Genomic DNA, 26,176 nt, shown 5'->3' with positions numbered 1-26,176 from the left:
GGACATGACTGAGCAACTGAACTGAACTGAAATAACAAACATACATACATATTCAAGCAGAACTATAAATAATCATTAATTATGAAGAAAACAAACCTTTGGTTGTAATCAAATAAATGTACATTTAAACCAGATAATATTGTTGGTCTACTAAATTGGCACAGACTACAAAAACACCCATTGTAACTAGTGTGTGAGGAAGTGGATATACTCATACATTGTTCATAAAAATAAACATCTGTATAACTTTCCAATAGGACAAATTTGTACAATGTATCAGAAATCCTAAATAAAAGACATACCATAAAAGAAAAAAAAAAAAAAGGATTTAAGATATACAGTTCTAGAGAACTAACCTGAGAATATATTTGCAGATCTATAGCGAATATCATTGTATGTGTATCATCTGCACATTTTTTTTAACAACTGGAAAACTGGAGATGACCAATAACTGTATTTTATATTAAAAATATCATTTATATTAAAATAGTAATATTTTAACAAATGATGAAGTAAAATATAGTGCATCAAAAAGTTGAGTTACAACAAAGCTATTAAAAGTCAGAGTCTACAGTGTGGAACATGTTGTCAGTAACTGTGACAATCAGACATTTTTTACAAGGCTTTTACACGTTTTAACCCAATCAAAATACTACTGAGTTGAGTAGTACGCTCCAGTGCTTCTCAATCTGACTGAATCTGAGGATCAACTAAGGTGATAAAGAATTAAAATAAATGAGAAAAGTCTGTTACCTTGTTGGTGAGAACTCAAAATAGCAAAACTCCTGTGGAATTTCCACTATCTAGCAACAGCTACAAAGTTACATTTATTATTTGCCTGAACAACTTCGATTACAGGAATCTATTAATATCTCAAAGATACACCAGCAAAAGTAGTTCTGAAAGTAGTTTAACATATATGTTAAAGCAAAAGAATGGGAACAATAGTAGCCACATCTACCCAGAGGAGAAATAGACAGTTTAAAAGAAATAAGGAATATTCCTATCCTTAATACACTTTACACTCTAGGATACACTGTACAGATTTTAAGAGGGGTGAGGTGGGCAGAGAAAGTATGCATAATGTGCTATAGTTTACAAAGTGTATGGAGAAACATAGATATACAGATACAAGTAGACTGCTTACATTTCTTTTTAAAAGAAAGAAATAAAAATTAAAAAAAGATTTTAAGGTTTCTTATATTAGGAGGAATTTAAGAGAATAGACCAGGGATAGCCTTCTGTAAATACAGTTTGTTTTATAGATTCCTTTGAAAGCAATAAACCTTACATAATGATAATTATATATTAGAAAATAACTTTTTAAAAACTGAAAAGGAAATGAACCTAACTACTGAGTTGGTGGTTAAACCCACATAAAAGTTAACTACAAATGTATTGGGAATAAATGGAACAGAGAAACATGAAACCACACCACGAGGACACAATCAGAAACATTCAGAAAGTGAGAAATAACATAGGACAGAGGACCCAGTTTCTCAGCAATAAATTACAAGGGAAAAAAACACATTGAGATTGAGAGAGAAGCCATATATTTAAAAATTTTACAAGAGATGTATAATCCAACTGGGATGTATGGCCCTTACACAGCTCCTGCTTTGAACATTCAATTTGTTAAAAACATTTTTTTCTCTTTGAAACAGGAAAATCTTAACACTAAGTATTTGATGATATAAAGAAATTTCTGTTACTTTTTCCAGTTGTGACAATGGTATTCTGTTTTTTGCTCTGTTGTTTAATTCTCATCTTTTAGGGAAACATACTAAAGAAAAAACAAATGACCTGGGAATTAAGAACAAAGCAAACAAACAAAAAAGCAATGTTTAGGTCCCCCAGATATAACTACCCCAGTAGAGGACCTACACAGAATTGTATTAAAATTGGCCCAGATGGTTCTAATGAGCAACCAGGTTTTATAAACCATTGATCTGGAGCAAGCCATATCAATAGGATAAATAACCCACAGAGTTCTAAATGTAACAACATGTATCCAGAAGTATTCTTTTTGATGACAGGAATCAGTATTTATAATAGCCACAAATGGCTAAAACTGACATCTCTGAATTCTACTGTACTTATTTTTTAAGGTACTTAAAGAGTTTAAACAAATATTTACTTAGCTCTCTGATTTACTTAGTTCCCTAAGCAAACACTTCTTGGCTTCTTATACATATTGAACAAACCAGGAGAACAATAATGTCAAAAGCCTTAATGTCCAGGCACAAGGCAATTAGGGCTAGTAACAATTTATGATCTATAAACCTAACCATCAAGAGATTAATGAGAAAGCCTTTTCCATAAAGTAACTGGAGCAGAATGTTATAAACCTGTGAACCACAGAAAAGGTGGTTTAGGCTATATCAGACAACTTCATTCCAACTTAGTCTTATTTCACTTATCTCATACTCTCAAAACTCATGTACAAAACCAATGCTGGAAGAACTATTAAGAAATAAATAATTTAAGGGGAAAATGATCACTTTTAATCCTGAGTAAACCCGTCTCAGAAAGATAAGCAGAAAAGAGCTAATGGATAAGTAACTGATTCTTTGGTTAGTGATAAATCAAACATCCCCTTAACTTATCCTATGAGCTGCCAAGTAAAGACTGTCACATAGCAAAATGAAAAGATACTGCCATGATACATCTGGCCAGATGCTTTTTCTCTGATTCAGGTAGCTCTCCTTAAAAGCACACACAACTGAGAAGGAATTTCCCAATCCAGACATTATATACATGGAGCTTTAGTAGAGAAATGCTGCTCCAGCATTCAAATCATCCTCAAAATACGATAAACAGTTATAGAGGCAGAGATTACGCAGTTTAGGAACTAGAGTTGTAATCGCACATCTAATGGATCAATTCAAATCATAACAGTAATAATATAATGACATACAGTAAAGGTATCAGGAGGATTATGCCTTTTGCATTTGCCAGGTGACTCAAATACCTTTTCTGATTTACCCAAAATCAGTGTCTACAATACCTGACTTTGCCCAAGACATGTTGCAAATTCAGTAGAGTTTAAAAATAGTTGAAAAGCAAAGGGTGTGTTTCAAAAAGCAAGCCCAAAATAAAAGAACTGATTGTCTAAGACCCTGACTTTAAAGCTATCTAAACATAAAAACTCAGGGAAGAAAAAGTTGTTACATTGAACTTTTATGTTTAGTTACCCATCCCAGAAAGGCTTTTAAGCCATAGCATGATATATCCCAAAATGATTTTGAAATAGAGGTCGGGGGAGGGGAACTACCTGCATACAGAAGTTTAGGATTTTATGTTTCAGCTGTTATGAACACCACTAAACAGATCTAGTTCTTCAGGGTGGAGGTATAGTTTGCCTGAAAAAAAATCACTGTGGTAAGAGACTATATGGCTTTTTGGAGCATGCCATTTAAGGGAGAGAAAGAAAATGACCTCAGCTAAGTGGGAACTTAGATATTCAATGGCTGAATGAGGGAGGGAATAAACTTGAAGTCTGAGAGTGGAAGTTGGAAGGAGGAGGAAGAAAGTACACTAGAGAAGATAAAGGATATATTTTTAGACAGGTGGGTTACTGAGTAAGCAGGTTCCATCACAAGAACAGAACTGGCAATTGGATAAGTAATTGAAATTGTGATCAGACAGATGTTTTATAAATATTTGCTAACTGGGATATGATTATTAAAACTACTTTGGTAAACACTGTGTTCAAACTGAATTTAGCTCCGCTTGTAACTCTGGCTTACTAAACCTTTTCTTGGGCTTTATTTTCCAGCCTATCAACCTTTACAGGTTAACCTTTACTCTCTAAAATACCTTATGTATTTTATGTACCTATTCTGCTACATTTATTTAGAGAGGTAAGTATACAAAATGTTAACTAGATTTTAGAAAAGAATTAGAAAAAAATTTTTTATGCTTAACAAGGTTTGTAGGCTTTCTATAAAAAGTGTAAGTTATTTCAAAACAAATTATTTTTCTTTCTTAAATTTAGCTCTATAGCCAGTGAATCTTATACAGTTTCTCTAATCAATATTTCACCTTTTCTTTTCAATCTCTTATGATTTTTGCCCTTTATATTTTTTGTAACCTAGAAGTAATTTCTGGCAAACAACTCATAATTCTGGCCATTTTTATGGATATGGCAAGATTAGTATCTATTACCCTTAAAGACAGTGGTCTCTGCGTATTATTCTAGTACTCCAGAAGAAAGAGACCCACAGGGTATGATGCAATTACCAAGAAATAGTTCTCTACAGAATATTTTCCTCTATAGAGAAGACACTCGTTACCCTATGTTTATAAGAAGTGACAACAGGACACTTCATCATGTAACATTACCATGTTTATATGCAACTTTTAGTTCTCAAAAGCATTTTGACATACTATCTTTAGTTCTTTAATAGCACTTTTCCTCTGAAAAAGTCCAAGTACTGGGTATGGCCTTTGAATATGACTTGAAAAATCGCAGAGAAAAGGGGGAGGAGAAAGGAAGGAGAGGGGAGAGAAAACAGGAAGAGAGGGGACAGGCAGAGAGAAACTATTTCATACACAAACATTAAAATTTTAACGTGATATGGCAGAATAATCACTGAGTCAAGACACTTGCTTCAAATCCCAGTTCTGCCAGTAACCAGCTATATGACTTCCTGTGAGTCATTGAATTATATTTCTTACATTGTCAAGAGTGATTTTAACTTAATGTTCAACTTAAATTTAGCTTTATCAAAACTACAATTAAAGTACTTTCAAATATCGTGTTATAACAACAGTTCAATTAAAAGTACATCATTTTGCCACATGGAGTTAGTCCTTCACTTTTGTCTAAATTTGACCTGCAGCCTGGCTTACTCACGTTGCACACTTAAGATGTACTTTGGAGGAAGACGGAGTGGGGGAAGATTCCTTTGCAAGATGGGATGGTGCTGAGCCGGTGAGGCAGTTAAGGAATAAGTGCACATGTATGCACAAAACCTGGTCATTCACCAACCAGGAGCCTGAAGAACAACTCTGCTTAAATTTCGGGGTGGAGAAGGGTAGTATAACCAGATGTGAAGGAGGCTCTGAGCTGAGGCTTTCTGGTAATCACAGCCTCCACCCTTCAAACCTTTGCTCCCCCAGTGGATACCAAACCAGCTTCCAGTTCCGGGTTCTCAACCAATCGTATCAAGCCACAACAGAGGGCTCCGCCGACCCGGGCACCGTTTCAGGGCTCAAGAGCGAGATTCACAAGACCCCAGCACCTGTCGGCCTCACACTGTTCCCAAAAGAAGGGGGTGGGAGGGAACAGAAGGTCTACGCCCCGACCTTTTGGACATAGACTACCACCAAGTCCATGAGCCCTCTGGACTGAAACAACCTCCGAAAGCCGGGGGAAGGGGCGCTGCTCGCCCTGACCCTCCCACAGATTCTTCTCCCAGGGCTAATTCTCGGGTTTACAGGTCTCATTCTCCGTCCGTGGTTTCTCAGGCCTCAGGAACCCGGGGCCTGGGAAGCGGACTGACGGATGCCGAGAATGAAGGCAGCGGGGGAGGGTGCACTCCTCGCCACCAGGAGGAAAAAACAGGAAAGCAAGGGTAGGAGAAGCTGTGTCCCCCTCGGTAAGGGCGGGAGACAGACAGACCATCTATCGAAGGGTCTGTCATTCCTTCACTCACTCACCAGGAGAAGCAGGGAGCATCTGAGGTCGGGTAAGGATAGGAAGATGGCAGGAATCATGGTAGCGCCAGAGTCCGCGGCAGGGACAGGCGCTGGCGTCTGGGACTGGAGAAGGTTGGGTTAGGATAGGAAAGGGCTGGGCTCCGGGCGCCGGCGGCAGTGGAGGATTCTCCCGGCAGCGGGACCCTGTCCTCTCGACCCGGAGCTCCAGCGGCGAACACCCGGGACAACTTCCAGAGAGGCCTCGCACACCCTCACTTCCGGGTCCTGCCTCTCTCAGAGCCCGTCGGAACATGTAGTCCTGCGCCATTCTCAAAAAGCACGTCATCAAATGCACGGAACTCTTTTCCCATCAAGCTCTCGGGCCTGGTCCAGCAAGTCGGCCGCGCGCGGGGCCTTGTGGGATAGAAAGGGCGTGGGGGAGAGTTATTAGGGGACGCGAACTACAATTCCCAGAAGGCTGTGCCGTCAAGAGCCTCGCGCTGCCTTCCGAGGGGTTCCACTACTTTTCAGCTCGGTGGGCTCAGCCCCAGCTGGATGTAGTGGCCTGGCCTGGCAGGAGGGGCGGCCCAGCGGGGGTCGTGCCTCCTGGAGCCGCCCCCAGGACGTGAGTCCTGGAGGAGGCGACGGTGAGTAAGAGGGGGCCTGGCTGGGGAGGCTCCTATCGGTCTGCAGTGCTTAGCCCCTGCCTCAAACTCTCGGCCCTCCTGGCCTGAGCTGTGGCCTGAACCTCCAATCACTGGCCTCCTTGCCTACTTGCTCTTCTCTCTGCGTTAGTTCTAGCATTATAAAGTCAGAACCACCCCCTTGTTGTGTTTCAGTGGAATGTGTTAATGACTTACCTGTAATTGTCACTTTGGACTCCTGTAAGGAATAGTTATGGGATGGACTGGGGAAGCCCGTTGTAAACTGAAAAGCTCAGTTCGAGAGGGATTGCTACTGATGGATGGATCACTCCTACAGGATAATTACAACACTTGCTAGCCAACCAGTTAAGGAACTTAACCTGGGCCCGGTTAGCTCTCCAGATTCATTTACGAACACCTAGCTAGATCGCCGTGCAGCCAATTGTAGCCAAGCAATCTCAACTGAGCTTGCCTGGTAGCTCAGCTGCTGAAGAATCTGCCTGCACTGCAGGAGACCCTGGTTTGATGTCAGTCACCATCTCTGAGAACTTTCCAAACAACCAATCCTTTGGTCCTAATCGCAGTTACTCTTCCTTTGCTTGTGACTACAGCACCACTTTGGGCTTCCCTGGTGTCTCAGATGGTTAAGAATTCGCCTGCAATGCAGGAGACCTGGATTCTGTCTATGAGTCGGGAAGAACCCCTGGAAAAGGGAATGGCTACCCACTCCAGTATTCTTGCCTGGAGAATTCCATAGACGGAGGAGCCTGGCGGGCTATAGTCCATAGAGCTGCAAAGAGTCAGTCATGACTGAGCGACTAACAGTACTGCTACTACAGCACCACTAGTTTTCTACAGTTATTATTAGAGCGTTTATTACACTGACTTATTTTATAGTTAGTTGATGATGATACCTTTGCGTTTTATAGAATTTCATAACTAAGAGGTTTTGATCTATAAAAATTAATGAAAAACAGCGCTAAAAATTTTTAGTATAAATTTGAGGGTTGTTTTTTTTTTTTAAAGAATTTCTCAGGCTGACAAAATTAAATAGGGATGGAGTCAAGATTTTTATTTAGGTCTCCTCTCTCCTAGTCTGGTGTTCTTATCTCTTTACCACTCACCAACCTCTCTGGTAAATAGAAATGAGGAGTTATAAAAGATCTGAGACAGATGAGTATGAACTCATTACTCCAAGAAACTAAACATTGACCCTAGTCACCCTCTGGGCTTAGTACTCAGCCTGTGACTGATTTTTCACTCAACAAGCATTCACTGAAAACCATCTATCTACCTGTTTCTGTACTAAGTTGCTAAGAATTATGAGATGTATATAAATATATATAACTGAGATAAAATTTTTAATTTATTTTCCAAAAGTTTTTTTTGTGATTCTGATGTGTCCAAAACTCTGATCACCGGGAGTGATCTAAAGTGCAGAACAATGTCTAGAGATCAGAACAGTGCCTATCACATAGTTGCCACTCAACCTGTTGAATGAATCTGCATGGTCTGCTGATTTTATGTTTCATATTTTATGGGAAGGCAGAGCTGAGGTAGCCTATGTTTACACTGCATATTATTAAAGAACTGGACCTTGAGCCCAAGTATAATTACTCTTCTGTGTTTTAACCTCCACCCCTGTTTTGCAGCTTCTTTAAGTCACTTTAATTTAATCCTGCATATAACTGGTTTTTCTGACATGACAGACTTGCTCAAACATGACAGAAGTCTCTCAAAAGGCCCATAATTTCTGCCAACACATGAACTGAAATTGTCAGCAAAATAAAGCCATGAAGAGCTAAACTTTACAAAATTAAGAAAATACTTTCACTTTAAAATAACCAATAATCCTTGTCAACGACAGTCAAGCTCATGAACTGTAATAAATTTATTTTACAAAAGAGAGTCACAGGGATTGGAATTTCACTTTTTGTTAAAATCAGAAGAGGGCTTGCTTACCTTTATGGTAGATATTAGCTGAAGCTAATTAACAGCTGCTCCCTTTAGATTGGTACACATGTCCAGTTTGCCGTGTTACTTATCACTCCCCGTGTTTCTTGTACTTATCTCCCTTATCCTTGTAGGTTCAAGTTTGAAACTTTGATAGGACATCTTAAGTTTAGGATGCAAGTTTATGATCATTGATGAAACTACTCCTCTTTCCTTCCATCAGGTACTTGAATTCTTCCTGCTCCTTTTCTGACATAATCCAATCTCTGCTTAAGCACTCTTATGATAGGGAATGTACTATTTTCCTATGCAGCTAATGCATTTCTAGAAGAGTCTATCAAACCATATCAAATGACCAGTCAGCAAAATTTTCCTTAATGAAACATGGTTTATCCTAATGGTGTGATTTCCAAGTTAAGTTCCTGAGGTCAAGATCTCTAACTAGGTATATTTCCGTGGTGGACACAAGAAGAGAACAAATAAAAATGCCTCCTTTTGTGGGCATGAAAGAAAGAATGAGGTACCTTCTAATTTAGCACTTAAATCTAGGTAGTTTTAACCTGATAAGTTTATATCATTATCTATTTTGTGACTTCATCATCACCTTTAGTCCCAGTATCAGTTCTAATATTTAGTATTATGTGGAGTCAAATCACCTGTATTAGCCAGTCACTGTGCCTTTTGAACCCTGGGTCTAACGTTAAATACTTAGCCTTTTTTTTTCCCTCAGCCCCTGATAAGCGTCTTCAGTTCAGTTTGATAAGCATCTTAGAAGCATCTAATCCTTTCATTTTACAGATGAGCAACTTGTACAGAAGTTCAGCTGCTTTGCTCCTTATGTCTCTTCTAAAACTAGGACTGTAGACATTTTGAATCCTGGTGAAGTGTTTCTAGTAAGCCATAATTATAACATACCCATTTAGAACTGGTGAGATGGATTTCAGAAGTGTTTCCTATGGATATTTATTGGTTGCATCATCATTTCAGGTTGTTCAGTTGTTGAGAAGACTATGAACAGGTCAGAGAACTTGTTCTTTCCTGGTTCTTCATTAGCATCCCAAGTTCATGCTGCTGCTATTAATGGAGATAAGGGTGTTCTTCACAAGCTTATCGTAGGTAAGCTCCAAGTTCCTTTTTAAGTACAGAAACTTGAAAAAATAACTCTTTGTCCTAAGGAAATTTTTTCATTTTAATTTGCAGTTTACTCACACGTTTTAGTGGAAATACATTATTGTTTATATTTGGTTTCAAGACTTGGACAAGAAAGAAATTAAGTCCTGAAACTTAAAATTGTGGTTTTTAGATTAGATGAAAAGTACTTGAGAAATACCTGTGTATGTGGCATCAAATCTAGATCTGTCTAGTCAAGGCTATGGTTTTTCCAGCGGTCATATATGGATGTGAGAGTTGGACTATAAAGAAAGCTGAGTGCCGAAGAATTGATGCTTTTGAACCGTGGTGTTAGAGGAGACTCTTGAGAGTCCCTTGGACTGCAAGGAGATCCAACCAGTCCATTCTAAAGGAGATCCGTCCTGGGTGTTCATTGGAAGGACTGATATTGAAGCTGAAACTCCAATACTTTGGCCCCCTGATGCGAAGAGCTGACTCATTTGAAAAGACCCTGATGCTGGGAAAGATTGAAGGCAGGAGGAGAAGGGGATGACAGAGGATGAGATGGTTGGATGGCATCACCGACTCAATGAACATGGGTTTGTGTGGACTCTGGGAGTTGGTGATGGACAGGGAGGCCTGGTGTGCTGCAGTTCATGGGGTTGCAAAGAGTCGGACACTACTGAGCAACTGAACTGAACTAGATAGGTGCTCTAAGGTGCTAAGAGAATTAATTTGTCTTTTAGTAATTCATCTGTTATTAGAGATCTCTGTAAGAACAGAGATCTGGAATGAGATATTAGATAATGATCTATAATATTTAATATATTCCCAAAGTAATGTTTACAAATGATTTAAACTTCAATGATTTTAAATTGATTAAATGTTCTTATCACTGATTCAGCTGATTGAAGTTGACAGTGGTCACCCTGTCTTATATATAGAGAAAGGTCAGGTTCTAGAAGAACTTTTAGAGAAGCTCTAGAGAATAAAATAAACAGGAAAAAGAGTGGCTGAGAATTTTCCAAGACTGCAAAAACCACAAATCTACATAGTCACAAGTCGTTAGTCCCAAAGAAAATAAATAATATAAAAATCTCCGTTATTTGTAATCTCGATACATACCACTAAATGTTTGATGACATCATGATTGACAACCCAGTCTTTAAAGTCAACACTACTTGAACCTCCATACCTATTCCTTTAGAATGCATTTTCACTCTAAATGTCTCGTTTTTCCAGGAATTTCTACCCATGCACCCTGATGACTAGTTTTTCTATTCCTCAATATGACATAAATTTTGTCTTTGTTTCCTCTATACATCTATTCCCTCTCCCCTTTTTTACCTTCTACCCCCTTACCTTCTCTGCTAAGCAAACTCCAACTCATCTTCAAGGACAAAGTTCTCTTACCACATTCTCTGTAAAGATTTCTCTTCTCTTTCAGAGATGTGATCCTCACTTCACCTCAGCTATCTACATTCAGTTACTCTTCGAATTTGACGTCTTCTACCACCTCTGACTCTTTCACTCAGACACCCACCATTCAACTAAAACTCTCAGTTCCAGCTCATTTACTAATGAGAATGATAGTTTTTCAGTGTCACTGAGTCCTCCAGTCCATTATCTTTTCCACTTTTGACCATCATTATTCTTCTGTTTTTGCTTTCCTTTCTATTCAGCCCTGATTCCACAGTCTATTATTAAAATCCTTCTCTTGGAAGAACTCCCTTTTCTTCTCACCTGTGACACCTGGCTGTTACAATCCCAACTCTGGATGGACCTAATGCATCTACCTCTGTCAAGCCCTGAACAGTTTAACCTGTGTGGAAGATTGGTAACACCTTAAATTCATGCCTCCCTACTTCAGAAAGGCACTCAAGACTCTGCTCATCATATTACATTTCTCCATACGACTGTCCCATACCTTTTTCCTCTACTGAAACTCTGACTACTGCCATATCTCCCTCCCGCCCTTTCTTAGCTAATTCTTTATGCTTCTTACTTAAAGTGGAAACACTAAATAGGAACTCTCCCAACTTTCAGCCTAATAACTATGTCAGCCTACAGCTTCACCCATCTTCTTCTCTTTTCCTGCTAAAACAGAGCAAATATCCCTTTCTGTCAAAGATAGTTTCTCCCTACGTCTGTCTTCTCAGGGATCTTGTTTCATATTTTTAACCTCGGATTACTACATCATCAACCTTTTCCTCTATTCTAAATTCTTTTATCAACATTGAAGATAAACATGCTCTGTTAGCTCCATTATTTAAAAATCTTTCTCTGCTCCTTCTAGGTATCTGCCTCTAGGTATTGCCATATTTGTCAGCCTTCCTTTGTGTAAATGTATGAGTACATGGGCTAAACTGCTTTAACAGTGACTTAAAAGATAGAGGTATATTTCATTCTCATAATAGAACAAAGGTAAGTGGGCAGTCTAGGGTGGAGAGACATCTCTGCTTTACAGAATCATCCAGGGATGTTGCTAGAGCTTTACTTTGCCATTCTCAAGATGTGGCTTCCATCTTTGGGTCAAAGGCAGATTCTTTCACTGTTGTCAGAGCCCAGCCAGCAGGAAGGGGGAAAGAGAGTGCAGGGTAGCAATTTGTCATCCTGGAAGTGGGTGGAGTTAGAGCCACGCCTAGGACAAAGAGCCTAAAAAAACTTCTCTCTCCCTGAATGGCATCACGCCTAGCTAAAACTCAGGGTGCTCAGTTCCCAGAAAGAAAGAATGAGAGAGTGGTATGGGGCACAATTATCAACCTCTGTCACCAAAACCAAGCTTCTTGAGCCATCTGCACTCTGTATCCCCACATCTTTATCTCCATCTATATTTTACTGAAAGAAAAGAAAATATACTTTCTTATTTTGAAATATATGTATAGAGAAGTCCATAGAACTTAAACGTTCAATTTAATGAATAAATATGAAGCAAAAGTGCATGTAGTCAACATTAGGTCAGAGAACAGGACATTGTTTTTCTAGAAGCCCCAGTTCATTGTTCCTTCCCTCTTGGCATAATATGGTGTCTTGACGTTTATGTCAGAGAAGGCAATGGCACCCCACTCCAGTACTCCTGCCTGGAAAATCCCATGGACGGAGGAGCCTGGTAGGCTGCAGTCCATGGGGTCACTGAGGGTCAGACACGACTGAGCGGCTTCCCTTTCACTTTTCACTTGCATGCCTTGGAGAAGGAAATGGCAACCCACTCCAGTGTTCTTGGCTGGAGAATCCCAGGGATGGGGGAGCCTGGTGGGCTGCTGTCTATGGGGTCACACAGAGTCGGACATGGCTGAAGTGACTTAGCAGTAGCAGTGACGTTTATGTGATAATTATATTGTAGTTTTGCCACCTAGTCATATGTCTTACACTCTATAGTTTAGTTTTGCCTTTTTTGGACTTTTCTCCTAAATGTTCCATGTTTACTTGTACTAAAAATTATATATTCAGTTATATCGAGCTCAAAACACTTGAATTGCTTCCCATTGTATTTGGAACAAAATTTTGAAACTATACCTCTTTCTCTCTCCAACCTCACATTTCACCACTCTCTTCCTAGAAAAACCTGCTTTATTTTCATTTCTCAAATCTGTAAGCCCTTTTCCATCTCAAAGCTTTTGCCTAAAATGCTATTCTCCTCATTGTCTGTCAGGCTGACCTTTACTCATCCTTCAGATCTCATCACTGAGGTCACTTCTTCACAGAAGCCTGCTCTGCCCATTGAATCTCAGTGAAGTCTGTTCACCGTGTCCTCTCTTGTAACTCTTCAGTTTTCTTTCATAGAATTTATCTCAGGTCATAACTGTGTATGTGTATGTTTGACTATTTTAATGTCTCTCTCTAATTTAATAGCCTACATGAGTATAGACTAGGTCTGTTGAAGTCGTTATTATACACACAAAATCCAGCACAGTGCTTGGCACATAGTAGGCACATGAGAAATGCTTATTGAAGAAGTGAATGAAAATTATTTTCATTGTTTTCAGTATCTTTCCTCCCAATAAGTCTATAATCATTTAGAGGGCTGAGATTAAATCTGAATTGAGTTAAATTGAATTAAGAGACAAGTTAGGGCTAAGTTTCATTGGGAAAAAATTTTTAAGTCAGAACTCCTCAAGAAAACATATTTTATAACTCTTTCATTATTTTAACATGAAATATAATTATTAAGGGGAACAAAGTGTGCAGTATAGGCTCAATCATACAAATTAATGTGTTACATAATAAAACTTGAAATATTTCTGTAATTTTATATCTCCAAAGGAAAAAATTCCTTAAAAACAAAGGAGCAATCATGATATGAAACAAATACAGAACTGATAAATGTATTTATAAGTTGGTTCTATGTATTTTATTGTGTTGTCTAAGGAATCCCATACTCATAACTCACTTTGAGCTGTAATATTGTTCACCTTTTAAGAATTCTGCCATTTTTTTGACTTCTGTTCAAAGACAGTAACACCTTTGCTCTGTGGTATTTCCTAACATTTGTATGTTCCCACCAAATAATATGTTATTTTTTAGTATTAAGATACATCTTAAATTTCAGTGTATCTTCTATGTTCTTTTATGTAGCATGAATGATGATTTCTTATGTATATGCTGTTTCTCTTTTCTAAACTAGCAACATAGTACTACAGATGAATTATTTTTTTCCTTCAATCTTTGCTCACCAACTGCTCCATGAATTCATTCACTTTAGCATTTTCTGTTTTCCCTTCTCTGTTTCCATGGAGAAGTGTGTCGTGATGTGTTTGACTCCATGGAAACAGATGAGCATCTCTTTCTACATACACAGCTAATTAAATCGAACACTTTCTGTGCTGCCCATTGTCCTGGAGGAGGAGTGAAGAGGCTTTTCCTGAATGAGACATCATTTTAGTAGCAGTTCTTAGTGTTTAACCTAATACAGTGGATTAATGTTTTAACATAGCTTATTACGTCCTAGATTCAGATGAATTAGGACTCAGTACTGGGCCCTAAAAACAAACATACATAGTAAAATCCTTTCATTTTATGCCTATCATTTATAGATGTGTAGATTTTTCTGTTAACATTAAGCTCAAATAATTTAATTGAATACCAGAGTATTGTGGATAATATATTTTAGTTGATTCATTTTAATACTGTACAGTGTAATATAGTAAAAAGGATACAGATTTTAGAGTCAGATAAACCTGAGATTTTAATTCTGGCCTTGTCTTTTTTTTTTAATTAAGTAATCTATTTATTTGGCTGCACCAGGTCTTAGTTGCAGCTGCAGAACTTTGATCTTTGTTGAGGCATGTGGGGTCTGTCAGTTGCCCAGTTCTCATCACAGCATGTGGGGTCTGGTTCCTTGACCAAGGACAGAACCCGGACCCCCTGCATTGGAAACATGAAGTCTTAGCCACTGGCCCACCACGGCCCTGGCTTTGTTATTTATTAATTATATTACCTTGGCTTAAACCACTTAACCTTTTTGAGCCTCTTTCCTCATCTGTAAACTATAGGTTATAATACTGTGCCTGTGGGACAGTTAAATTAGAGAAGGAATGTAAAATATCTAGTATCACACATGGTGGACAATAGGTAGGTTGGATTTACAGTAAAATGATCAAATCTTGTGTAGTTTCAGAAATGTCTCAAAAAGAAAAATCTCTAAATGCTAACAAAGAATAACCCTTCTTTCTTTGTGAAAACCAAACAAAATAATTTGTAAATATTCACTGTGTGTAATGATGGATCCTGGCCTCACTGCTAAAAGTGTTTGGGGTATTTGCAGTGGTAAGGTAGCCAGGCAGCACCATTTCTGATTCTACTGTAACTTTTGTTGACCTGTCCATGCTCTGAACTTACATAAATCTCTCTGAATCGTTGTTTCTCTTTGTTTGTAACGTCTCCCAACACAGTAGTTAGGTGTGGCAGGGAGCCTCATAAGTCATAGAGCAGTGACATTATTTTAGGTTACTTTTTCCTTTACCCTGGCTTTAAATGTTATGGTCATTAAAGGTTTTATAAATGGTTGCTTACATACATGAAAGTGAAAATGTTAGTTGCTCAGTCATGTCTGACTCTTGGTGACCCCGTGGACGGTAGCCTGCCATGTTCCTCTGTCCATAGGATTCTCCAGGCAAGAATACTGGAGTGGGTAACCATTCCCTTCTCCAAGGGATCTTCCCAACTCAGGGATCAAACCTGTGTCTCCTACACTGCAGGCAGATTCTTTACTGTCTGAGCCACCAGGGAAGCCTACACACGTATATTTTTACAAATATACTTACAGGCATATGCATCTATACTGATAATGATAATAAAATTAACCAACATTCATAAAGTTATGTTATATAAGCACCGTCTTAAATGTTTGGTAACACGTGAACTCGTTTAATAACAAAACACCACGAAGAGTTTGGGGTACTCTTACTTCCCTCATTTTATAGGTCAGGATACTGAGATGTGGAGAGATTAAGTAACTTGTCTAATAAAGAACAGAACTGAGATTGAAGCCTGCAAGACTGATTGTAAAGTCCATGCTTTTAAATACTAAACTATAGGGCCTCCATGTGTAGGTATATCTATCTATACATGCACATTCTTGTGTATGAGTACGTAAAGAAAGACAAACATAAGAGGAAGACAAGAAAGTTGCTTAGTTCTAAACCTTGACTCATGAAATTAATAGTTATCTAGTTTGGACTTTTCTGAACTTTTTTGTGCTATGAACTCTTGGCAATCTGGTGAACCTTGTGAACCCCCTTCTGAGAAACATGTATTTTAAGAGCTTAAATATTATGTAATAACAATCCAAAGAAAATCAGCTGTATCAAAATACAGTTATCAAAGTATTTTAAAATTATGATGTAGCAATATACTTACATTCATTTTTTTAATCAAATAAATAGCAAGATCTAGTGGCAGATGTAGCAACTATGATAATTTGAAAATAGCGATGAATGTAAAATTTTAAGATAGCTCAACAATGATAATGAGATAATATATATAAAAATGTTTTGTAAAATCTCAGGTGCCCTCAAAATATATATCCCTCCCATGTTGTTATTCTCATTTTCTATCAGGACACTCAGCAGTTAAGCCATATAACTACACAGTTAAAACTCAAACCAAGTCATTGGATTATGGATCCTGTCTTCTTTCCATTGTTCCCATGTGGCCTCTATAAAAATAAGCAGATAGTTTTTAGATCACCATAATTGTCTTCCCAAGATTGTGACAATCTGAAAGGTATGAAGTAAAAAGCAGGTGAAAGGAGATAAATGCATCTTTGATGCTACACAGAGGTAACATTTTAGAACAAGCAAATTAGATATCTATAGAGAATGCTGAATTCACTTGTGTGGGACAGTATGACGCCATAGCTATTGTGTAGAGTGGCACAACTGTCACTACATGTCACAGTCATTGCCTCTAAATGCTGGAGTTGGAGCTCTGGCTTCTGCACGTACCAGTCTGTACAGAGACTCTCCTGTTTCAGCTAGCCTTAAAATAACTGACTGCAGCAGAGCAGTGGGTTTCCAGTCACGGTTCCAGCTCAGCTTCCTGAACTGTGTATAGACGGAGCACATGCAGAATGCCAGCCACAGTTGGTGGTGGATTAGAGGCTACCTCCACAGTTGCCAGAATAATTAAAACAACACAGCACACTAGCCAGCTGCATCCTATATTAGCTGTCCCTGATAGGAATGCAAATTTCAGTGACTGCTGTCCAGTGAATACTAGTTTACATCATAAGCCCTTCATTTGTACAACATGTTGCAGTTACCAAACACTTCCAAACAGTGAATCATCTCATTTGTTCATCCGAAGAAGCTGTGGTGGAGACTGGACAGGTATTAGCTGAATGTTGTAACCAAGGAAATGAAGGAAAGGAGTAGGGTAGCTAGATAAAGGAACAGGCCTTTCTCAGCTACTCTCATTTAGCAGGAAGCTCAGAACCTAATGGGCTGCTCAGAACCTAATGTGCAGAACCTAATGGGCTGTTCAGAACCTAATGCTCACCACTTGGAAACTAGCCATTAAAGCAACTCAAAACAGGACCCAGGTGAGGAGGCTAAGGGCTGCTTTTTCTAGTCATACTAAGGGATACATGCTTTCAGCTGCCTCAGGTACAGAAATGTTCCTTATAGGCACAGCATATTGGATGGTGATGACACAACCAAATTAAATCTTCCCTGTTGGAAAGTATAAATATCAGTGACACAAAACCAAAGTATGTCAGGGGTTGAAGAGAAGCATTGAAGTTTCCCTGTATCTTACAGCCGACTTTCTAAGAGTGAAGCGGCTGCCCTGGGATGCAGAGTGACCTGTTGACCCCGTGGTTTTGACTCCACTTTGGCCCTGAGAAATCTAATCAGTCAGGATTACCCCAATGTGTGCCAATTGCCTCCATTTCTCACGTTCATTCTTATGACCACCGGTCCTGAATCCTCTCCCTTATTCAAACTTCTGAGGAAGGATGCTACTCTGCTGCTGCTAAGTCACTTCAGTCGTGTCCGACTCTGTGCGACCCCATAGGCGGCAGCCCACCAGGCTCCCCCATCCCTGGGATTCTCCAGGCAAGAACACTGGAGTGGGTTGCCATTTCCTTCTCCAAAGCATGAAAGTGAAAAGTGAAAGTGAAGTCGCTCAGTCATGTCCGACTCTTAGCAACCCCATGGACTGCAGCTTTCCAGGCTCCTCCATCCATAGGATTTTCCAGGCAAGAGTACTGGAGTGGGGTGCCATTGCCTTCTCTGGGATGCTACTCTAGGAGGAAATTATTACATAAATTACCATTATCTTGCTAATAGTAAGCACTACTGTCTTTGCTTAATACTAACAAATAAGATGCGGATGAGAGTGTATATCAATTATGAAATACAATAAGCTAGAGACCAACATTTTTTCCAGTAGTCATGTATGGATGTGAGAGTTGGACTGTATAGAAAGCTGAGCACTGAAGAATTGATGCTTTTAAACTGTGGTGTTGGAGAAGACTCTTGAGAGTCCCTTGGACTGCAAGGAGATCCAACCAGTCCATCCTAAAGGAAATCAGTCCTGAATATCCATTGGAGGGACTGATGCTGAAGCTGAAACTCCAGTACTTTGGGCATCTGATGCGAAGAACTGACTCATTTGAAAAGACCCTGATGCTGGGAAAGATTGAAGGCAGGAGGAGAAAGGGACAGCAGAGGATGAGATGGTTGGATGGCATCACTGACTCGATGGACATGAGTTTGAGTAAGCTCTGGGAGTTGGTGATGGACAGGGAGGCCTGGTGTGCTGCAGTCCATGGGGTCACATAGAGTCAGACACGACAGTGACTGAACTGAACTGAACTGATTCTCTGTGTCATTTTTCACTGTAGAAGGACTCAAATGATAAAAGGAACATGCCCTACCTGTAATACATTTCAGTTCTGTTAATGAATGTGGGTTTAAATGAGTCCATATCTATAAATGCAGTGATAGAATCTCTGGAATCTTCTGGATTAGATATTGGAGGTCTTTGTACAGAGAATAATACCTGGCACTGAGTGACCACCCAGAAGACTTATGCATAGGGGCTTCTGTTATCAGATATGTTGAGTCAAATTCAAAACTTACCTCCATCTTCAAAACCGAGATTCTGAAACAGAACGAAAACTTGCCTCTTCCAGGAGTTGGGCTTCTTGGTTGCTCAGCTGGTAAAGAATCTGCCTGCATTGTGGGAGACCTGGGTTCGATCCCTGAGTTGGGAAAATCCCCACTCCAGCATCCTGGCCTGGAGAAGTCCATGGACTGTATAGTCCGTGGGATTGCAAAGAGTCAGACATGACTGATCAACTTACACTTCACTTCCAGAAGTTACTGTACATGACCTGAGTATTTTGTAGTGAGTGAAGTGAAGTCACTCAGTCGTGTCTGACTCTGCGACCCCGTGGACTGTAGCCTATCAGGCTCCTCCATCCATGGGATTTTCCAGGCAAGAGTACTGGAGTGAGTTGCCATTTCCTTCTTCAGGGGATCTTCCCGACCCAGGGATCAAACCCAGGTCTCCTGCATTGTAGGCAGACGCTTTACTATATGAACCACCAGGGAAGATGAGTATTTTGTAAGGCTCTTTCAAATTTCAAGAGCAGTTACCTTTCTTGCTTTATTAGCAGCATATAAGGAAACATGGATCTGCAAAAAGAGTTATTGGAGAAGGTATGAGTACTTCTGGGTCCCAATACATCCAAGATTCAAATATATATTAAAATATTTAGAGCTAAAACAGCTTAGTTTCAGGCAAAAATAACTCAGACCAAAGCGTGACATGTTCTCTTTCTTCATTTAGCAATTGTATTTCCCCAAAGCAAATATTTTGTGTGGTCAATTTTCTTCCTCCGTTAGCAGTTCATGCTAAAACACCTTAAAAATAACTGCCTTCCCTCATGCTCAACTCATATATGATTATCCTCAGCCAGTACGTGGATATCTGATCATTTGTGACGAAAGTAAATTTTTTTCACTTAAAGTGTTATGGTATCTTTTTTTGTTGTTTTAAAGTAAAGTTTATGGAGTTTTAATACAGTCAATACAGTCAATTTTACGCTTTTTCAGTCTGTATTTACTTAATTTTAGCAAACATGTGGTCATGCAATTACCACCACAGTCAAGGTGTAGAACAGGTCCATCACACCCCAAATTTTCCCATGTCCCTTCATCATCAATCTCTCCCCACATCTCAGCCCCTGGCTGCCCCTGGATACAACTGGTCTGTCTTCTGTCCCATAGTTTTACCTTTTCTAGAAACCCATGTAAATGAATCCTACAATATGTATGTACCCTTTGAGACTGTGTTCTTTAACTTAGCATAATACATTTGAGATTTTTCCATGCTATTGAGTAGATTAGTACTTCATTCCTTTTTATTGCTGAGCAGTATTCTGTTGTATAGATGTACTTCAATTTCTCTTGTCATTTTCCAGTTGAAGGACAATTGAGATGTTTCCAGTTTTTAGTACTAGTAAATGAAGCTTTCATAAACATTCACATGCAGGTGTTTATGTGAACATAAGCCTTCATGCTTTTATTTCTCCTGTGTACTAAACACTCAATGAAATTATTGGGCCATGTAGTAAGTGTATATTTAACTTACTATGAAACTGGCAAACAGTTTTCCATAGTGGCTGTAACGTTTATGGTACCAATCCTACCAGCAAAATCTGAGTTCTAGTTTTTCCACATCCTCACCAAGAATTTGGTATTGACAGATTTGCTTTGGTTTTGGTTTAGCCTTTCTAATAGATGCGTAGTAGTATCACATTGTGGTTTGAATTTGTTATTTTCCTGTGTATTGATGATGTTGAGCATCTTTTCATATGCTTAGTTGGTGAAATGTCTATTCAGACCATTTGGCCATCTTATAATTTCATTATTGGCTTTATTATTCACTTGTAAGAGTTCTTTATTCTGGATATATCGAAGGCTTTATTAGATATGTGTTTTATAAATATTTTCTCCAACTTTTTATGACTTGTGTTTTTATTTTCTTAACAGTGTCTTTCAAATAGAATTTTAAGTTTGGATGAAATTCAATCTATCAATTTTGTAAAGGACTATTCTTAGGTATCATCTCTAAGAAATTTTCACCTAAATCAAGGTTGCAAAGGTCTTTTACCTTTGTTTACTTCTAAAAGGTTTATGTAGTTATAGAGATTTTATATTTACATTTATTATTGATTTTTAGATAATTTTGTATATGGTAAAAAGTATAGGGTTTGTTTTTTTTTTGTTTTTATATGTGGATGTCCAATATTTTTCGTACCATTTGTTTAAAAAATTATCTATTGGTTTGCCTTTGCACCTTTATCAAAAACCAGTTGATCAGGGAGGGATAAATTAGGAGTTTGGGATTAAAATATACACAGTACTGTATATAAAATAGATAACCCACAAGCATGTAGTTAAGTCCTCTCTCTTTTTAAAAAAAAAATCTTTTTATTGGTGTGCTTATACCATTTACCTATGTGTATGTATATGTGTTCAGTTGCTCAGTCATGTCCGACTTTGCGACCCTATGGACTGTAGCCTGCCAGGCTCTTCTGTCCATGGGATGTCCCCAGCAAGAATACTATTTCCTCCTCCAGGGGATTTTCCCAATCCAGGGATTGAACCTGCATCTCCTGCATAGCAGGCAGATTCTTTATTGCTGCATCACTGGGGAAGCCTCACGTACCTATAATTAATCATTAATGTTAGAATTTAAGATTTCCAACTTATTGTGTATTGTTTCCTGTTTTTCATTGCTCTTTTTTTCCCATTCCTGTCTTCCTCTACATTTCTTGAATGTTTTTAACATTTCATTTTAATGTGTATGTAGTGGGAAGTATTGCGATCCACCATATCAGCATACATACAAATTTAAAATGTGCAATTCAGTAGTTTTTTTTCATATTCACAGAGTTGTATTGTACAAACATCACAACAATTGATTTTAGAAGAATTTCATTGTACCCCTATAACTGCTATATCCTTTAGCTATCCTCAAACACTTTTTCTTTTCACTCCTGGTCTATGCAAGCACTTGATGTAGAATTCTGGGTTAATAGTTCCTTCTCCTCCCCCTCAACACTTGGAAAATGTTGTGCCATTGCCTCTGGCTTCCTTAGTTTCTTATGAGAAATACACTATAATTTGAATTTATTCTTCAGAAATTTGATTTTGACTGACTCAGTATGGATTTCTTTGGGTTTATTTTGTTGAGCTTTGCTCAACTATGTAAATTTGTAGGTTTGTGTCTTTCACTAGATTTGGGCCATTTCTAGTCATTATTCCTTCAAATATGTTTTTAGCCTCTCTTTTTCCTTTTTCTGGGGCTCTGATGATATGAATGGTAGAAACTTTGTTATTGTCCCACAGAGCCCCAGAACTCTGTTGATTCTTTCTATCTTTTCTATCAGTTGTTCAGACTGAATAATTTCTGTTGGTCTGTCGTCAAGTTCTGTGATTCTTTCTTTTGTCATTTCCATTCTGCTATTGTGCCTATTTAACGTGATTTTTATTTTAGTTCATTTGTTTTTTTACTTAATCTAAACGTGGTATTTTTGTGATATTTTCATTGGATTCATCGCTTTTTTATTTTTAGTTATTTCTTTTTTTTTCTCTTTCAGACTTCACTGGATCTTTGCTGCTGCATTTAGGTTTTCTCTAGCTGTGGCGCACAGGCTTCTTGTTACACTGGCTTTTCTTGTTGCACGGCATAGGCTCCATGGCACTTGGGCTCTAGTAGTTGCAGCATGCTGACTCTAGAGTGTGGGCTTAGTAGTTGTGGTACACGGGCTTAGTTGCCTCACAACCTGTGGGATTTTCCTGGACCAGGGGTTGAGCCTGTGTCCCCTGCATTAGCAGATGGATTCTTAACCACTGGACCACCAGAGAAGTCCCACCGAGTTCATCTTTATGAGGCTTTGGATTTTTCCATTTGCCTCAATAGCATTCATAGTTGCTTATCAGACTTTTTATGACAGCTGCTTTAAAATCTTTGTCAGCTAATTCTAATATCTGTACCATCACAATTTTGGTGCCTGTTTATTACCTTATTTAATATTTTCCTGATGTTTGGTTTATCCAGTAATTTTGGATTATATCTTGAACATTTTGTGTATTATGGTAAAGACTCTGAATCCTATTTAAATCTCCTATTTTAGTAAACTGATAATCTGTTTAGGTTAGAATGAACATTTTGTTCCAATTTTGTGGACTGTGGTTCAAATGTCAAACCTTTTCAAAGCTCTTGCAAGTTATTTTCTGGTCTGCCCCATTTTTGTAATACCCTGGCCAATTTAGAACCTGGGCAGTATTCCACTAAGAGTTCAATTCTCAAAGCTTTTTCTATTTTAACTTTGGTCAGTTCCATACATGGTCTGCTAAAAGTTATCCATGGCATTATGCACTGATATAAAGAATTGCTTTCTCTAGCTTCCTCCTTCCTTTTCTCCACTGTCTAGTTGAGAAGGGATAAGGTAACACCTCATTGCTATCCTTTGCCTGATTCAGGGCATAATGCTTCATAAGGCTTCTTCCCCACAGTCTCTGCAGTATCAGATGGAAAGGAAAAGAGGTACAGTTTGTTGTCCCATGTGCTTTGAATAGAGGAAGTTAGTCAAAAGATTTCAGTGCCGCTGAGCTACTGTTGTCCTGATGTTTTGACTGGAGAGAACAGGCTTCTTGGGGAATTTTGTGAATGTGCCTCTTGGTGTTTCTGGTGTTCCGGCTACTTTAGCACCCAGGCTGTCTCTATATATAAGAGGCAAAAAAACCCCAAATCTGAGAACTCAACACCACATTGCTCCTGGAGTTTCATTGTTCTCTAACCAATTTGCCTTCCTTTCACCACCTTTCATTTGTTTTTCCTGGAGTGTTTAGTTTTAATTAGCAGGAGGATTATGCGCTTGTTCCTTATTGTCTAGAACAGAAAATCAGTCATGACTCATTTTTGTAGTTCTCAGAAACATACCACAATGCCCAGTGTATGGTCTACATTAAATAAGTTTTTTTTGTTTTTTTTTTGACAAAGAGTAAGGGAGGAAAAAAATAACCTCGTATCTAAAAATGTTAATTTAGTATAACATAGTAGTTAAGAACATACTGCTTAAAGTCAACACTCAGTTTGAATTTTAGCTTCACCATCTACTTTCAGTGTAAGGTGAAAAAGTTACCCAACTCCTCTGAGTCTCAATTTCCTATAATATAGGTATGGGGGTTCAATCTCTGGGTTAGGAAGATCTCCTAGAGAAGGAAATGGCAACCCACTCCAGTACTTTTGCCTGGAAAATCCCATGGACGGAGGAGCCTGGTAGGTTACAGTCCAAGGGGTCGCAAAGAGTCGGACACAACTGAGCAACTTTATGGCTATGACTATGACTGTCTCTCTCATAGGGGGAGTAAAACTGAGGTAGTATATTTAATGCATTTACCCCAGTACTTGATGAGAAACAGCTAGTAAATATAGTTCCTAGTTATATTAGTGATAACAACAATAATTATCAAGTATCGCGATTTGTTTCTTATCCTCACAGGGAACTCTGCCCTTAAAGACAAAGAAGATCAATTTGGGAGAACACCACTTATGTATTGTGTGTTGGCTGACAGACTGGATTGTGCAGATACTCTGCTGAAGGCAGGAGCAGATGTTAATAAAACTGACCACAGCCAGAGAACTGCCCTCCATCTTGCAGCTCAAAAGGTGAGAAGTCAAATTATTGTGAAGAGTAAACCTGCTTTGTGGTATTTGTAAATTGATTAGTGGAACTGTGCAATGGACAGATGGTAAAGAAATCTCCAGTTTATAACTTTATTTTCATATGTTTTCTCAAAAAAATGCAGTCTTTAAACTGCAGAGAGTAAGCACAGATAACCATCACTTATTCAAGTTCCTCAAGCAATGAAGTTTATTTTCTTATCTAAGATTAAGCTGGGGGAAAGGAAGTAAAATTATATGGATAGTATGATTGGACTATGTTAAACTATATTTCAAGTCAGTTTATGCATTGGAAAAGGCAAAGAAAGAAAGAAAACTACCACACACTAAATTGTCAGTAGTTGTTGGGTTTGGGAATTTCCTGGCGGTTCAGTGGCTAGGACTCTGAGCTTCCATTGCAGGGAGCATGGGTTTGATCCTTGGTCAGGAACTAGCTGCAGTCCATGGGGTCGAGAAGAGTCAGAAACGACTGAGCGACTTCACTTTCACTTTCATGCATTGGAGAAGGAAATGGCAGTCCACTCCAGTGTTCTTGCCTGGAGAATCCCTGGGACGGGGAGCCTGGTGGGCTACCGTGTATGGGGTCGCATAGAGTCGGACACAACTGAAGCGACTTAGCAGCAGCAGCAGGAACTAAGATCCCAGAAGCCATACACATGAAGCGCAGCCTAAAAATAATAATTGTCAGTAGCGTTTGGATTGAAATAATGGGAATATATATGAATTTTAGTACTTCTCATTGTTTAAAATGTTTTCCTTAGTGAGTGTTACTCTTACAATAAAAAGCTGTAATCTTGTAAAATATGTGGCATTAGAAGCATAAAAGAAATTTATTTTCTGAAATGTATTTTCAGTTTTTTTTAAAATCTAAAACTATATTGCTAGTATAAATTTTCAAATTTTTAAAGGCTTATTAAGAGCTCAGCTTTTTTAGGATTAAGCATATCAAAAATTTTTTTAAATGGGAAGCTTCTAAACTTATTTGAAGATTTTATTTACCTGAAAACAGTTTTTCTCACCATGAAATTTTGGTCTATAAAATGTATTTCTGGTGCCTGGTATTTTTCTCTTTGTTCTTTTAGATACGTATTTTTGGAACAAAAAGCAATGAAAATTAGATCCAGCAGAAACTATTAGTTATTTCCCATTAAAAAATGTGAACCAGATATAGCTGATTAATTGAGGGGTTAGAAAAATACCTTTTCATTAGTTGAAAGCATAAAAAAAGATTGACATTAAGGTGTACTTCTGAATATGCTACTTATATGCACTTATCAGTTGGGTCTGTAAGGTTATTTCCAAAGTTATTGCTCTTGAATCTGCTTTTCATTACAGTAATTTAAAAGAATTCTCCCTCATTTTCAATCTCTCTTTTAACTACTGCTGGGGTATCTATAACCTTTCACCTAAGCTTGTCAGCTGTTAAAAGTATTCAGTCAGGAAGGGTAACTCTATTTAACTTGTTATCGTAAAAAAGTAAACATTTCAGATTGGGAATAGCCCCAGTATTAAGAATTTAATACACTTTAGATGTTTTTTCATTGTGATTCATTTAGGTTTAAAACTCAACTTCAAAAATGTAAGGGGAAACTAATTGCACATTAAATGGATCATGCGAGAAA

General features: G+C 38.4%; 2 protein-coding genes across 14 annotated transcripts in view; one reads left to right on the top strand and one right to left on the bottom strand.

Annotated features, from left to right (window-relative positions):
- ERP44 (endoplasmic reticulum protein 44) overlaps nt 1-5,884 on the bottom strand; it is a 91,868-nt gene extending 85,984 nt beyond the window's left edge. Inside the window, exon 1 of the mRNA XM_004004221.6 lies at nt 5,665-5,884. Within this exon, the coding sequence (XP_004004270.1) occupies nt 5,665-5,721 (57 nt within the window). The 5' untranslated portion in view covers nt 5,722-5,884. The remainder of the gene's footprint in view (nt 1-5,664) is intronic.
- Nucleotides 5,885-6,131: 247 nt separating this feature from the next.
- Nucleotides 6,132-26,176, top strand: part of INVS (inversin) — a 136,021-nt gene continuing 115,976 nt past the window's right edge. For 8 of the 13 annotated variants that reach the window (XM_060409238.1, XM_012120186.5, XM_042243192.1 and 5 more), the window contains exons 1-3: nt 6,132-6,290; nt 9,228-9,356; nt 24,373-24,539. In XM_060409238.1, the coding sequence (XP_060265221.1) occupies nt 9,251-9,356; nt 24,373-24,539 (273 nt within the window). In that variant the 5' untranslated portion in view covers nt 6,132-6,290; nt 9,228-9,250. Of the gene's footprint in view, nt 6,291-9,227; nt 9,357-24,372; nt 24,540-26,176 lie in introns of those variants that run through there. The other 5 variants (XM_060409239.1, XM_042243185.1, XM_042243188.2 and 2 more) reach the window with 3 other exon arrangements.

This window comes from Ovis aries, chromosome 2, assembly GCF_016772045.2.
Source record: "Ovis aries strain OAR_USU_Benz2616 breed Rambouillet chromosome 2, ARS-UI_Ramb_v3.0, whole genome shotgun sequence".
NCBI lineage: Eukaryota > Metazoa > Chordata > Mammalia > Artiodactyla > Bovidae > Ovis > Ovis aries.
The sequence above is the reverse complement of the archived record's forward strand: the minus strand, read 5'-3'. Positions and strand labels throughout refer to the sequence as shown.